General features: G+C 38.7%; 1 protein-coding gene and 1 long non-coding RNA gene across 2 annotated transcripts in view; one reads left to right on the top strand and one right to left on the bottom strand.

The window, feature by feature from the left end:
- LOC134732626 (uncharacterized) overlaps nucleotides 1–11,480 on the bottom strand; it is a 65,724-nt gene extending 54,244 nt beyond the window's left edge. Inside the window, exons 1-2 of the long non-coding RNA XR_010115966.1 lie at nucleotides 10,988–11,480; nucleotides 8,569–8,718 (exon numbers count right to left, since the gene is read on the bottom strand). This is a non-coding gene — a long non-coding RNA (uncharacterized lncRNA). The remainder of the gene's footprint in view (nucleotides 1–8,568; nucleotides 8,719–10,987) is intronic.
- Nucleotides 11,481–11,782: 302 nt separating this feature from the next.
- CSNK1A1L (casein kinase 1 alpha 1 like) lies at nucleotides 11,783–13,282 on the top strand. Its single transcript, XM_055244995.2, is given in 1 exon segment — nucleotides 11,783–13,282. A coding segment is annotated over 1 exon segment (1,014 nt). The 5' UTR covers nucleotides 11,783–12,042; the 3' UTR covers nucleotides 13,057–13,282.
- Nucleotides 13,283–16,430: the final 3,148 nt, after the last annotated feature.

Raw genomic sequence — 16,430 nt, 5'->3', positions numbered from 1 at the left:
ATACTGCTGGCCGGGAGCAGTGGCTCACACCTATAATCCCAGAACTTTGGGAGGCCGAAGCGGGTGGATCGCCTGAGGCCAGGAGTTCGAAACCAGCCTGGCCAACGTGGTGAAACCCTGTCTCTCTAAAAAAAAAATACAAAAAATTAGCTGGGCCTGGTGGTGGGCACCAGTAATCCCAGCTGCTCGGGAGGCTGAGGCAGGAGAATCGCTTGAATCCAGAAGGCAGAGGTTGCAGTGAACTGAGATTGTGCCACTGCATTCCAGCCTGGGCAACAAGAGCAAAACTCTGCCTAAAAAAAAAAAAAAAAAAAAAAAAAAAAAAAAAAAAAATTGTATACTGCCAACCACTTCTCTCTCCTCTTGCACCTAAGGGCTGCAGCCTATTACATCTCTGGCCACATCTCAGTGCCAGACTTCTCACCCACCAGTCTTTAAATATTGATGCTCTTTCAAACTATCGCAAGGACAGAAAACCAAACACCGCATGTTCTCACTCATAGGTGGGAACTGAACAATGAGAACACTTGGACACAGGATGAGGAACATCACACACCAGGGCCTGTCGTGGGGTGGAGGGAGGAGGGAGGGATAGCATTAGGAGATATACCTAATGTAAATGACGAGTTAATGGGTGCAGCACACCAACATGGCGCACGTATACATACGTAACAAACTTGCACGTTGTGCACACGTACCCTAGAACTTAAAGTATAATAAAAAATAAAATAAAATAAAATAAATAAATATTGATGCTGTTTGTGTCTTAGCCACAGGTCCTCTCTCTCCCGACACTAACCTAGTGATTGCACACACCTCAGGGGGTGAAGGCCTCCACCGAAGGGAAAATCCAGTATCTAAAGGGGAAACCCAGCTCTGGGTCATTACTGGCATGCAGAAATAAAAAAAAATGTTGCCTGATTTTTTAGTTTTTCATGAGTAGCTTAAATCTGGATCATGTGGAACCTCCTGATTTTTAAATACTGGCAAATAAATGATTTTCTAATAATTGTAAAAGCCAATTTGCTAATCAAAGTAAATCCAACATGCCTACTAGAATGTTTCTTATCTCTCTGCTCTACTCTTCATTCTCTTTTCATAATCTCACCCATGCCCCATAGTTCAATTACTATATAAACACCAACTTGTAATTACTTATCTGTAGAGTAGACCCTTTTTGAAGCTCCAGGTAAATTCAAATACCTACCCAACGTTTTTACTTGAATGTCTTAAAAGTGCTTCATATTCAATATGTCCAAAACAGAATCCATGATCTCCTAATCTGATTCTCTTAGAAGAGCAGACTTATTTTATTGTCTCTAATAAATGACATAATTATGGTCACTAACAGCTATGTGTCAGGTGTAGTTGGGCATATGTATATGCAAAGGTGTATAAATATATATTTGAGCCTTATATATGTGTGTGTAATATATGTTTGAGTATATGATATCTATGTGAGATATATATCTTATATATGTGATATAGATACATATATGTGTATCAGTATTATAGCACTAGTGTTGCCAGAATATAGTAAAGAATTATCTGCTAGAAAATAATGATAAGACTTGGAATTGACTCAGAAGAGAATAGCTTACATGACAGTCACAGTGAGGAAGGCGTCAACTCAATATAAGGCAGAATGTCTTATCTGCACGGCCTGCTGTGGTGGATGCCATAATGCACAGGGTCTCCTTGATGAAGGAAGGACTTATTCCACTAGCTGCAGGAGGACTGCCAGAAGATGTGCCTCAGTTTTTAGCCTTCCTTGGGGATGGCCTCAGCTGAAGAGAATTGCCTTGCCACGACGGCACCTCCTTTTGGGGAAGCCAGCCTGCAATGACTGGTCATGATGGAGGTATAAAGGCCCGGCCCTCCAGCCCAAACTCATGATAACTCTGAGGGGCCACTGAAGGCCCAACCTCACCACGGGTTCAGCTAAAGCCTTTGTCCTCTGCCCTATAGTATCTCCTTCTCTCCCTTCCTCAGGGGTGATGCCAAGGGAACTCCCTAATAATGCCCCGCACCTTAATTTTCCTAAGTCTGCTTCCTAAAGAGCCCAATTTAAGAAACTTGCCCAATGGCAACTGGAATGCTTGCATCTCAAGTAGTCTGAATGCATTGCTGGAAATGACCAGAGATAGGTTGTTATTTTTGAATGTTATATTTTGAATGTTACATTTTGAATTTCAACAATGTTATTTTTGAAAGGTGCATACATTGGATGTCTTCTAATGTTCCTTTCAAATGTAAGATTTTATCATTCTCAGTTTTAAACATTGGAAATCATATAATTAACATATTTTATTTACAGAGTACTTTACAAATTACACATATTATCTTACTCAAGCCTCCCCAAAACCAAACGAAGTAGGTGGAGTATTAACCCCATCTTACAGAGAAGAAAACCAAGGCTCAGAACATTATTTGGTCCAAGATTGCATATTTATTAAATAACAGATCTAGTGCTTGAACCAAGCTCTTCTCACATTTGAGCATATAACCAAGATTTCTTTCACCATATCAATTATGTGAAAGGACTAAGAGTTTTTATAAAAATACTATATAATATTAAACTTTTAATTTGCTTTGCTATCACCAGTATTTTCAATGAGTTTTTTTAAAATCATTGAAAATGCAGCTGTATTTCTATTTGCCAGGTCTAAGTAATTCCATCCAAGAATTTTGATGGGATCTTTGAGATTTACAGGATTCCTTTATTATTTCATTTGATTCTACATGAGAGTCTGCCTTTCTGCTCAGTTGTATGGAAATGTTCTATGATATATACCTGGCAGTACATATTTCATTGCCTCCAGACTGCCAAGACGAAAGCCAGAGATCCCTTAGCAAACTGTTGCATGTTAACAAGAACATTACAATAGCAGATGAAGGAAGCTTTGTACAAAATATTTCTGAAATAAAACGTTAGCAGGTAGACTCTATTCTAGCAACCACCAAAGCAGACAAAGGAAAGACTAGCCCTTCAGGTTACCGGAATTTGAGATTTTGTGGTAGAAAAACATAAACAAAAACCAGACAAGTGCCCTGCTATCATCTTCAGAGTTACATTAGATTCTCAGAATGGGTGGAAGACAGAACTATACTCTGAAGAGAGACAAAAGCATCTTCCCCTGGCTCCCAATTATGTCCTTCAACACAATAGTATAATCCAAATTAACCTTACAAGAGCAACAAGAATCCAGAAGTCTTCATGGGCTCTAACCAGACCATATTAGCCTTTCCATCAAAGACTATTTCATACTTGATTTTAGGGAACCCCCTTGGAGGATCCTAGAAGGGAAGAGACTTTGTAGTTATGAAATCCAAGTGTAATTTGTTACCACCTTTCTTCTTTCAGGTAACAACGAGGGTTTAGTGTGCACCAGACCAAGTCAAGGGCTTTGCATGCATTATTTCAACGAATCCTAGCTACAGTTTTGAGTTTGCTATTAATATGTCCTTTATGCAAATGAAAAAGTGAAGCTCACTCTTCCTGGGATCACTTGGCTTGTAAATGGCAGAGCTAGTGTTTGGCTTTCTCTAGCATCTGAGCTCTAACAGCTCCACACTGCCTTTTCTAAGTCCTTCAAAATGAAAAACATTTAGTCATCTAAATTTTCCACAAAATGTAGCACAAAATTGTAGATCGTGCTACGCAATCTGCAGATTTTGTTAAAACTGAGTAAAATCCACCTAGTTCAGCAGCAAGAACTCTAGCTGAACAGAAAATAGGATCTTTACAACTCTACTGTGTATACGGCAACTCTACTGTGTATATGTAAAAATAGGATCTTTACAACTCTACTCTGTATAAGGGCTATAGTGTAGACAGGGGATATTGTCAGGAATCCTACTCTGACCAGTGGGCTTGCCCACTCCATATTTAAGGAGTCAAAGGAAATAGCTCTCATTGACATGATTTTGAGTTTTCTTGAAAAGCAAAAGACAATTAGTATTTTAAAGGGCCACAAATTACAGGAATAACCAAAATGCACAGTTTCTAGGATTCTAGAGGCCAAAGAAAAGCAGAAAAATAGAATAGTTTCTCTCAAGAGCCAGAGTTATTGGAAATACGTTTGACAACAAGAATTTAAAGACTATTACAGAAACATACGGCATAAAACATCATATCCCATTCAAGGGATCTAAGGTTTCAAATAAAGAAGTTAAATCCTCTCTATAACACAAAATATTTCTGTAGGTGGCCTAAAAGAACAAAATATGATCATATTACTATTTCCTTCCAGTCCTGCAAACTACCATAGCTCTGTTGAATACTACTATGCCAAGTAATTGCAGACAAGATTCAGAGAACTGGTTCTCAGTTTCTCCACAAGTCACTGAAAACCATGCCATGATCATTAGAAATCCAGGAAAGAACAATACTGATGCTTATAAAAGAGAAAATGTAATGAATAAAAGACCAAGCCAGATTATTACGGCAGTGAAACTACTGTTTATGGTATTTTAATGGTAAGTACACATCACTGTACATTTGTCCAAACCCATAGAATGTATGACAAACACCAAGAGTGAACCCTAATGTAAACCATGGACTTTGAGTGATAATGAGGTATGAATGGTTCATCAATTGTAATAAACGTGCCACTCTGGTGCCAAATGTTGATGGTGAGGGTGGCTATGCATGGCTGGCAGGGAGTAGGGAGGATATGGGAACTCAGCTCAATTTTGCTGTGAACCTAAAACTTCTCAGAAAAAAAAAAAAAAAGTCTTTAAAAGAAGACGACTAGCCCAGGGTCACATGACAGAGGCTGGGAGACCCATAGAGGTCCATAGGCAGCATCTTAAAGAAACAGAGGATGAGTAAACCAAATTCCACAGCTCTACCCTGCTATGTTCCAGTCATTTGCTCCATTATGCCAAAATAGCCACAGAATATTTACAACCCTCTCCTCCTTGTACTCTTCATGTTGTCTGCACAGAGTTGTCTACTTTTAAAAACGTATTGTATCTATTTTATTCAATTTACTTATTTTTTATTAATTTATTTTTGTAGAGATAGCGTCTCACTCTATTGCCCAGACTGGAGTGCATTGGTGCCACCATAGCTCACTGCAGTCTCAAACTCAAGCTCAAGTGATCCTCCTGCTTCAGCCTCTCAAAGTGTTAGGATTACGGGCATGAGCCACTGGGTCTGGCCTCAGTGTGCCTATTTTAAAAGGAAATACTCACAAAGTAATGAGTTAGTAAAATCCATTATTGAACATTTTAGTTGCAAAGTTAACAGTTACTGATGCTCACTATACAAAAATTGGTCTATAATATTTCCTTTTTGCAGCAAAGTTTAGCATAGAAAGCAGTAATTTTAGCACTTATAAAAAGTATTCAAAGCTGTGTGAAGGGTACATGAAGGATCATTACATTATTATCTACTTCTGTACCCGTTTGAAATTCTCTTTGATATAAAGGTTTTCTTTTAAAAAAAACAGAACTATAAAACCTGCTTAATGTACCAATAACTCTACATAAGGTAATTTAATTGCTATCAGATTATGTTATTATAGTCATAGAAAAATATTCTGTATTCTATAGCACCATCATCCGAAAACACAGCATAGTATTTAAGGATCCGAGTTCAGGAATCAGACTGCCAAGGTGCATTCCACATACTTCACTTCTTAGCTGTTATAACCTTGGAAAAGTTATTTTGCTTAAGCTCCAATTTCCGCACCCAGAAAGGGAATAACATCCCCATAAAGCCATTAGGAGAATTAAATGACATAAAATGTGTGTAAAGTCACAGCACAATGTCTGCCTCATAATAGGTGTTCAATAAATGTAAGCTACTATTAATATTGCAGGGTTCCCATAGATATTATTCCTCTAAAATTAAAAAAAGTAGTAAAGCCAATAAAGAGTTCTAATCTATAGATGGGGAACGAGTTCAGAGAGTCACAATTCAGAAATTAAAAAACATTTCCCCATTCTAGTGTATTCCTAAATTATTCCTAATTATTATGAAGGAATATATGTATTCCTTCATATTAGAATATATTCCAGTAAATTAGAATATATTAGAATATATTCCAATAAATTAGAATTTAGAATGTATGAAGAATTTACAAAAATAAAAGAAATTGTAAAATCCTAGCATAGTCTTTTAACACCAGTTAAATAATCCAAAGAAAGTTTTGCCATTGACTCAATCAATCAGTTGTCAAGTTGACTTTGGCTTTTACTTCTCACCAGGCCTTCTGGTGGCACCTCCTCTGTGGCCTGTCTCACACTTAGCCAAAGATGTGTGGCTTATCCGGATTCTCTCATAGTCTCCCCTGCATAGATACATGGAGAACTTAGCAAGGCCCTCCAAGGCTATCATTTCTCAGATCTCCCTGTTAACTTCCAGGCTTGTCTACGAGTCCATTGTTTGCCGCAAGCAAGACTATAACTTCAGACTACCTAAGCAGCTAGTCTTGTCCTTGCATTTGCCACAAAGGTCGCTATTTCTACTGACAACACCACTGGGTGTGAAGTTTTTCCACACTGTGCGCCAAACCGAATGATCCCCCTTTGGCAGGGAAGCTGCTGGTTTTCATATTCAGCAGTGCCCTCAGAAACTTCTCAACAGATGCATCGTGGGAATGGGGTACAGAAGACATGGATAGGAGAAGCCCCAGATAAGAATGCCATAGACTCCCACTGCTCCTACTAACTTTCGTTCAGCACTTTTTTGTGAATAATTGCTTCTCAATTTGTTGTATGCCTTTGGTGAATTTCAAGAGCCCTGAAATGGTTGTTTTTCACAATACTGTCCAGTTTTGTTATTGTATAATATTTTATCAGAAAAAAATTAAAACATGCAATGTTTTACCACAAAGGTAAATAGTAAGACATGTTCTAAATTGTCTAACTGGTAGCCATTATTATTAGTATTTTGTTTTGTAGACAACAATTATATGCAAAATAAAATGTTCATCCAATCTCAATGCAATATTGACCCTTGTCTACACAGTGTTTTTATGAGGAGTTACATTACCTAATATTTAAATTATTCAAGTTCCTTAAAATGTAAGGATTCCAAAAGCTGATACTAAACAATGATTCATTATTTAGAAACTCCTTTATCTCAAAAATATGTCTTTTCTGACAGATCTTTGGGACTACTGTTTTTAAAAAAACAGGATGCTAGACATGTACTGTTAGAGTGTATGATGATTGGATAAAATTAAATATCTCTGTGAACATAATTATAAGGAACCAGGTTGAGACTTGAAAAATAAATATTTGACTGCAGAACCCAGAGTTACAAAAAATATTTGTACTCTGCTGGAGACGCTCTCTCTTAGACAAAATTGTCAAAAAGGAACTTCACTGGGATTAAGTGCAAGCCTGTGTATGCACATTCAGGATGCACTAAACTGTAGTTCAGCCAATCCTTTTATTTTCCAATCCACTGTTCACCCTAATCACAGTCAAACTAATCACAAGATGAATCCATAAAATAAGTAAAACAACCTAAATTAATGGATCATTTGTACTCAGTCTCATTCATTTTGAACATCTGACATAATTACAACTTACAGCTTTCTCTTTGTATTAGAGTAGATAGCTGTTAGAACTTAAGCACAATTCGCTGAAAGGAACTGGAAGATGCAATAAGTGTGATGTTATGAACTGTTTTCATGTAATTTTTCTGATCTTTGAATAAAGTAACATAATTAATGAATGTGTTCACCTAATGATTTGCCAACAATTTGAATGGTCTTAATAAAGTGACAACCTGCAAAAAAAGCAAAAGAAGTTATACAACTCCTCACTGCTCTGGAAGGAAGTCTAGAAAGGTGCCAAAATTGCAATAACTTCATGGGAACCAAACAAAATAAGTAATGATTTTTAAGGCTGAAATTGCACCCTACATTCTCAATATAGTAAAATTGGTATTTAAGTGTTTTCTTTTTTTCAGATAAACATATAGCAAGTTTCAAAATGAGTGAACAGAAAGATGCAGAGCCATGGAGAAAATATTGTTTCATGAAGAAAGAAAAATCCAGCACATTACAATGACGCCCTCTGCTGTGATTTTTGATACTACACCAAATAACCTCATTTCCAATAGTGTCTCATTGTCTTTGCAGTGCCAATACTTCCAAAACGCTTTGAGGAAAAAATGACTTAAATTTTTCTATAAAGTTAGTCATCTCCAGGATCTTTTAAAATTGAAGTGATTGATTCTGGGTAATGTTATTCTGAACATAGTGTTTGAGCCACATAAACGTCAGTAAATCCCTTAGTGACAGCATTATTTATTTAAGACCATATTTTCATTTATTTTGTATTCTACTTAAATAGTTCCAAAAGGTGATTATACTCATGCCAAATGGTTTCTGTAATGACAACTGCCGACCCAATTTGATAGCCAAAATTTTTTTTTTTTTTACTAAGAAATTTTTGTGTCTCAAACGACCATTCTACTGAAGTGTCTCCATTTCCTGGGAAAAGATACCAAGAAGCCCAGGAAATTAACCCCAAAATTCATATGAGACTGAAACCAATGCCATTTGAGTATCATTTCTTAATTGCCAAAAGCAGATATGGACTTACCGGAAAGTGAATAAAGCCTCCTTTGCAAGGTCCCTTCTAAGCGTTAGGAGTGGACAGGAGTTGTGAAGTATTACACGTGCGGAGGAGAAGTCAGATGGCAATGTGGAAGCATTTCTATGTAAGAATTTCTGGTCAATTGCATCAAGATAGCTTAGGGGATAAAAAAAGAGACTTGAACCTCTAACACTCAGGTAAACTGTAATGATTTATTTTCCTAAGTTAAATATTTCATGCCTGTTTGTTGTTACTGTTGTTGTTTTTCTTAAAGAGGGCCACAAAAAAAGTTGTACAAAGTTCAGGACTGACAAAACCCGAACTGGCTGTTAGACAGTACAATACTACCCAGTACAATCCTGCCCAGAATACGTTATTTTACTGTTACTGGGGTCATCTTATATTAATAGAAATTATTTTAGAGGCAATTTTGAAACCAAGGCTAAATTATAGCTTTAACATGCCTTGGTAAAATACTTTATACAATTAAAGAAAAGAAACAGAACTAATATATTCCCAACAGTGAAGCCACCCAGAGTTCAGGAGCCTCTGGCTGTTGATATCTATGTAGGGGTTAAAAGTACTGGCTTTGGAGCCAGGCTATCCTGGATTTCCATTCTGAATCCATCATTACCTATCTATGCCACCTTTGGTGAGTCACTCATGCCCTGCAAATAGGAGGCATTCAATAACTATTTGTTGAATTAATGAATAAATAAAGAATGCATCAACCCCACACACTGTCCACAAAACTTTATCGAATACGATAGTTCAATTTACTTCCATTTTAAAAACTATTTGTTGCACATCTTTTACGGAAAAACTCTGGACAAAAGGGTAGGAGGGGATGCAAGAGTTGAAGCAAAGTGTTGTTTGGGTTTAAAAATAGTATTTACATTTGGTTGCGGAGACTGGAAAAGGTTTCATGGAGCCAACAGCATTTAAGGAAGAGCCCTGAGATTATTAGGATTAGACCTGGGCGATGGGAAAGATAAAGCGGGCTGGAAGCATTTCAGGCTGAGGAAACACCATAAGCCAAGACCCAAAGATGAAAAAATGCAGGGAGGATGTGTTCGGGGAAAAATCAGCAGCCCCACTGGCTTGTGCTAAGAGAATTCATGGGAGACCGGATTGGAAGCTATTCAGGGTCATATCACCATTTCAGTTACTGATCCTCCCCATTCTGGAGATGCTCACAACTTCCCTGTAAGTGAAGGTTCACCCAACCACCGTTGTAAGTTACACTTGACCTTCTTTAGAGAGACTGCCTTTATTTAACTGGTACAAAAAAGTATGGGACTTAGTAAACAATTAATAAACTATAATTAAACTATTCTAGTTCCAGTATTGAAAGGGGATTTTTTAATTCAAGCTTTTGTCCATGTACGGATTATCTGTAACTTTTTTGAATAGTGACTTCTCTCACATAGAGATTATTTGAATTTCAAGGTTTGTGTTGAAGCCATTGACTGGAAGACTGAAAGGGAAGGAAGCATAATGGGCACTGGGTTAACAACATAAATTTTGTTCTAGGTTATTAGAAAGGAAATTGTTCTCCAGGCAAATTTCAACAAAGTTGGATGAGTAAATGAAAGAAATGCCATTCTAGTTGGTACGGTATAAAAAGTAACTACCTTGGGTCAGACTTCAGTTTCAAATTGGCCTCTGACACTTGTCTGTAGTGCGGTCTTGGGCAATTCATCTAACATCTCTATGCCTTGACTTCCACTTGTATAAAATGAGAAGTACAATCATAATAATAAAATATGCCGGCGTATACTGTATTACTATTCACCTGAGGGAGGAGTATGTATTTTCACCCCACTGTCTTTGGACCTGGCCATGTGATGTGTTTTGCCCAGTGGAATGTAACATTTGCCACTCCTTTTACTATGAGAACAGCATGCTCCTAAGGAGGCTGCTCTTTCAGCCTGCATTCTAGAACAAAGAGGACACAGGAAGCAGAGATGCAGCTGATCTACAGCTTACATAAAACCTGAATGATAAATAAACTTTGTCATTGTAAGCCACTGAGATTTGCGAGTTGTTACTGCTGCAAAGCCAAGTAATACGCTGTGCTACCCACCTCACATATTTGTCTGAAGCGGACTTCAAAAATGTTTTAAAGCACTTTATAATGTTCTATGCCCTTCTATGTCTCAAACCAGCTCCTTCTCTCGCCATCGATTGATGCAGGTCAGAAAAGTTAGGAACAGCACTAACTTATGCGAGACAGTAAAGTGGGAATATCTGCTTTCAAAGCTACACCTCTCTCTCCTGCCTTTCTGCCATTGGCCCCCAAATTCGTTGTTACTGCCCCGTTAGGATTATACTCAGTTCCTATCCCATCTCCTCATAAAACAAAATAATCGCACGGGTTTTGTTATTTGTGATGTGAACGCTCATAAAAATATTGAAATGGTACCGCTTTTTCTGCTAGTGCTGGCCCCAATTCTTCTGAGAAAATGCTCAGAACTGGCAGCGTCTGTTTCTTCTCCATATTTTGGTTAAATTTTACTTGAATCTTTCATTTAGTCAGTTGTGCCAGAACGTCTCTGTGGAATCCTATTTAAATTCAAAGCACTCTATGAAAAAATTTCAAAAGAATCGCTTAAAAAAAAAAAGATATTTCAATTTAACTAGCAGTAAGTAACTCTTGTTGCCTAAACTCTATAAAGAAGCAACCACTGAGATCGCAGAGAAAAAGCTCAAGAGGTGGCACCCCGACTCGCATTAACCCAGGGAGACATGATGGCTAGGGAAGTAGGTGGGACAATGACTGGGCCCGAAAACAAGAAAATCTGTGTTAGAAAAGCCTCCCATTTCTGCACGATTAAGTTGAAAGAAGGTGAGCTTCGAGTTAAGTAAGCCTAGGCAGTTTTGAATTCCAGCCGGCCCACAATCTCTTGCAACCTTAGGCCGCTTACCTGAGACTTAGCCTTTCTTACCCAACAAATCAGGGAAAATAACTGCTACCTTACAAGACTAGCAAGTTCGTGTTAAATGGGGTGAGATGAGTGGAACACCTAACAGAGGACTCAAGACAATAATAGCTTCTCCAAAAATTCTCAATTTGTGGTTGGCTGAGGCGGAGGAACAAGATGGCGGCACCGGCGGCATGACTGGACCCTCTGGCCCACAGCCGTTGGCGGCGGTGGCAGCGGTACCGCTGCCCCAACTCGCTGTGCCCCCTTTCTCAGCCCGCGACGTTGCCACAACAGCAAGGCAGCGACCGCCACCCAGAAAGAGGTGGTGGCCCAGCCTGGCAACCTTGAGAAACCCTCGCAAACTGTGGCCTGGTGGAAATCCTGATGTGCTACAGGATCAGGCTGACTCCAGGCCCTGTAACACCGGGAAAGGCCTCGGTGGCCATTTCCAGCAGCCCTCATCCTCAGCCTTGCGGGCCGGCGGGCCCCGGAGGCCTCCATCCTCCCCTAGAGGGGTCAGGGCTGAGCCCAGCCTCCATCTTTGCCTCTAAGGATGGCAAACAACAGCGGCTCCAAGGCCGAACTCGTTGTGGGAGGGTAATACAAACTGGTGCGGAAGATCGGGTCTGGCTCCTTTGGGGACGTTTATCTGGGCATCACCACCACCAACGGCGAGGAAGTAGCAGTGAAGCTGGAATCTCAGAAGGTCAAGCACCCCCAGTTGCTGTATGAGAGCAAACTCTACACGATTCTTCAAGGTGGGGTTGGCATCCCCCACATGCACTGGTATGGTCAGGAAAAAGACAACAATGTGCTAGTCATAGACCTTCTGGGACCCAGCCTCGAAGACCTCTTTAATTTCTGTTCAAGAAGGTTCACCATGAAAACTGTACTTATGTTAGCCGACCAGATGATCAGCAGAATTGAATACCTGCATACAAAGAATTTTCTACACCGAGACATTAAACCAGATAACTTCCTGATGGGTACTGGGCGTCACTGTAATAAGTTGTTCCTTATTGATTTTGGTTTGGCCAAAAAGTACAGAGACAACAGGACCAGGCAACATATACCGTACAGAGAAGACAAACACCTCATTGGCACTGTCCGATATGCCAGCATCAATGCACATCTTGGTATTGAGCAGAGCCGCCGAGATGACATGGAATCCTTAGGCTACGTTTTCATGTATTTTAATAGAACCAGCCTGCCATGGCAAGGACTAAGGGCTATGACAAAAAAACAAAAATACGAAAAGATTAGTGAGAAGAAGATGTCCACCCCTGTTGAAGTTTTATGTAAGGGGTTTCCTGCAGAATTCGCCATGTACTTGAACTACTGTCGTGGGCTGCGCTTTGAGGAAGTCCCAGATTACATGTATCTGAAGCAGCTATTCCGCATTCTTTTCAGGACCCTGAACCACCAATATGACTACACGTTTGACTGGACGATGTTAAAGCAGAAAGCAGCACAGCAGGCAGCCTCTTCCAGTGGGCAGGGTCAGCAGGCCCAAACCCAGACAGGCAAGCAAACTGCAAAAAACAAGAATAATGTGAAAGATAACTAAGCGCGAATGAGGAACAGAAGAAGCGGAGCAGATGATTCGAGCAGCATTTGTTTCTCCCTACATCTAGAAATTGTAGTTCATATGTACACCAGCTAGTGGCTGTGGACAACCATTTAGTTGGTGTAAAAAACTTTATTTCAATATAAACTGACTCTGGGGAGCGTTGGCGATGCTGTAACCCAAGGTGTAGCCGCTGTAATTGTGAATATTAACTGAGGTAGTGAAACATGGTGTCTGGTTTTCTATTGCATTTATTCAAGTAGAAAAGTTAACTAAATGGTTGACACACACGAATTGGTGGAGACATTGTCCATATGCCAATTTTTTGTTAAAACCTTTTATTTTGAACTAGACTGCTTTGAGATATCATTTCAGAAGGACAGTCTTCAGCCACATCTGCAAAGGTTGTAAATGCTTACGATTGAGCATTTTTAGGGTTTCTCCATCCCTGGGGTTTGCAAATTGTTCACATAAAGAGCATTCTTAAAATTGTTGGCTTCTTGTCTGCAAGCCAGCTGATCTAGTAGTAACCAAAAATTCCAGTTTTGAGAATAGAAAAGATTCCGCCTGCTTACCTGTGAAGACGTAAGAAAATCTTAGTAACTACTAGATTATCTTTAGAATTCCACGTTAACTCTATCATGTTCTCGGTATTTTAAAAACAACAGCAACCATATTTCTCACAGAAATTTAGCTAACATCTTACAACTGAACATGTATGTACATGGCTTAGATAAATGTAATCACTGTAAACACCTATATAATCTGGGAATTTTTTCATATTTTGAAATGGGAGCTTTTATGTTTTACAAGTTCACTAAAATCTAAAAACTGTTTCTATAAGGAAATGATACTTTTTTAAACAACAACCAAAAAATGCCTTGCTGATTCACTAGGAAATAAAAATCTCCCCAGTTTTTCGATAGTCAACTTCAAGCCATTTGTTACATGATATTCCCTTGCAAGTAAATTTTATTTCATGATATAACTTTTTTCAATGTTTTTATTCTAAAATAATTGTTTTGTATGAAGGGGAAATGTATTCTTTCATTTTTCTTTTTCTTTTTTTATTATTATACTTTAGATTTTAGTGTACATGTGCACAATGTGCAGGTTTGTTACATATGTATACATGTGCCATGTTGGTTTGCTGCACCCATTAACTCGTCATTTAGCATTAGGTATATCTCCTAATGCTGTCCCTCCCCCCTCCCCCCACCCCACAACAGTCCCCGGAGTGTGATGTTCCCCTTCCTGTGTCCACGTGTTCTCATTGTTCAATTCCCACCTATGAGTGAGAACATGCGGTATTTGGTTTTTTGTCCTTGTGATAGTTTACTGAGAATGATGGTTTCCAGTTTCATCCATGTCCCTACGAAGGACATGAACTCATCATTTTTTATGGCTGCGTAGTATTCCATGGTGTATATGTGCCACATTTTCTTAATGCAGTCTATCGTTGTTGGACATTTGGGTTGGTTCCAAGTCTTTGCTATTGTGAATAGTGCCGCAATAAACATACGTGTGCATGTGTCTTTATAGCAGCATGATTTATAGTCCTTTGGGTATATACCCAGTAATGGGATGGCTGGGTCATCTCATTTTTCTTTTTCTAATGACTTGTGGTACAATATCTAGTACTGCAACTGCCGAAACTTGGTATTGTTACTTCTTCCACTGACTAATAGCTGGGCTGATTTCAAATAAGAATGCAAGCGTTGAAGGGTTTGATTACAAAACGTTGTTGTTTAAAATACTTGTGAAATGTCTATGAGCAGTTGACTTTTACCCTTGGAGAGCACACTGTGTGAGGTTCTGTGATCACTGACCCTCCCTAACCCCCATCTGCTTCTCTGAATTATCTGTGTGTGTGTGCTCTTCCTCTCAATCTTTTTGCATGTTCTTTTCTTTTTCTCTGATGCAAGATAAAGGAAAACTCATTTTCCTTTTAATTCTTTAAATCGTGTAATTTATTCACTTATAGCATGTCAGGATAAATTAAAAGAACATTTGTCTGAAAATGCTGCCAGGAGCCTATTGCGTAAATGTAGGCATTTTGTAAAATAACCTTGAAATTGTAAACTGCCACATGTTTGGCCAGATTGTGTCAGGTTTCATTTATTTTTTTCTCTTTTTCATTTGAAAACTACTTCAGCAATAATTAATTCCATGATTACCACATTCTGCCATTAAGGGATATATTAGTACTATAATACTGAAGAAATCTTAATAAGTCCAAATGCTGGGGGTAGGAAGCTTCTTTGTTTCTTTCTATCCACCCTTGTTAGTTAAGGTATTCATTTATTAGCTATTAAGCCCTTTCCAGAAATCAGTCTCATAAAGCTATTTTTGAGTATAGTTTATATAAAAGAAAAATATTTAGCTTTGGTAGTAACTTTTCCAAGCTGACCTCCCTCTAGCAAGATATTTTTCAGTGCTTTTATTCAGTGTGCACTTATTCTGAAATATTTTTGTATTCTTGCCATTTGAAAAGGTTGTGGCATAGTTGGTCTATAATGAAGTTGCAGATTTAAAACTACTGTTAGCTTTGTAAAACATAATTTAGATGTTTTTGTCCTGGTATATCATCATTCCACTTTTCTTCTATATATCTTTCATTGTCTTCACAGTTCACAAAAGAAGAATGTGAAATTAAGTGAATGCTGTTACTAGTCGTGCCAAGAGATGAATCTCATTTCACAAAAATTAAATTATGTTTTTCCACTAAAAGGTGATATAAGTTGAAGACACATCACTGTAATATTGGGAGACCTCACCACTTAAGGCTTCACAGTGGCTTACTCAGCTGAATTCTAAGTTACTGCTCTTTACTTTGTTCACCCATTGGAGAGTGCAGTTTTTTTAAATGTTGGGAGATGGCCATTCTAACTACTGTTCAATGTCTCTGTTTTGGGGAAGGTAAAATCAGAAAATTTAAAAAAAGAGTATACGTGTCCAGGCACAGTGGCTCATGCCTGTAATCCCAGCACTTTGGGAAGCCGACGCAGACGGATCAGCTGAGGTCAGGAGTTTGAGACAAGCCTGGGCAACATGGTGAAACATCATCTCTACTAAAAAATACAAAAAGTAGCCAGGCATGGTGGTGGATGCCTTGTAGTCCCAGCTACTCAGGAGGCTGAGGCAGGAGAATCGCTTGAACCCAGGAGAAAGAGGTTGCAGTGAGCCAAGATTGCACCACTGTACTCCAGCCTGGGTGACAGAGCAAGACTGTCTGAAAAAAATAAAAAAGAGAGTAGACGTGAAGGGAGACACTGGTTATCTCCTACCATATGGATGTGCTTATGCTTTGATGGTCTACAAATAGATATTTAGAGGTCTACCTTTACTATGATTTTTCCACCAACAAATATTTT

This window comes from Symphalangus syndactylus, chromosome 15 (assembly GCF_028878055.3).
Source record: "Symphalangus syndactylus isolate Jambi chromosome 15, NHGRI_mSymSyn1-v2.1_pri, whole genome shotgun sequence".
NCBI lineage: Eukaryota > Metazoa > Chordata > Mammalia > Primates > Hylobatidae > Symphalangus > Symphalangus syndactylus.
Note: the sequence above shows the minus strand (reverse complement) of the source record. Positions and strands in the feature narration are given on the sequence as shown.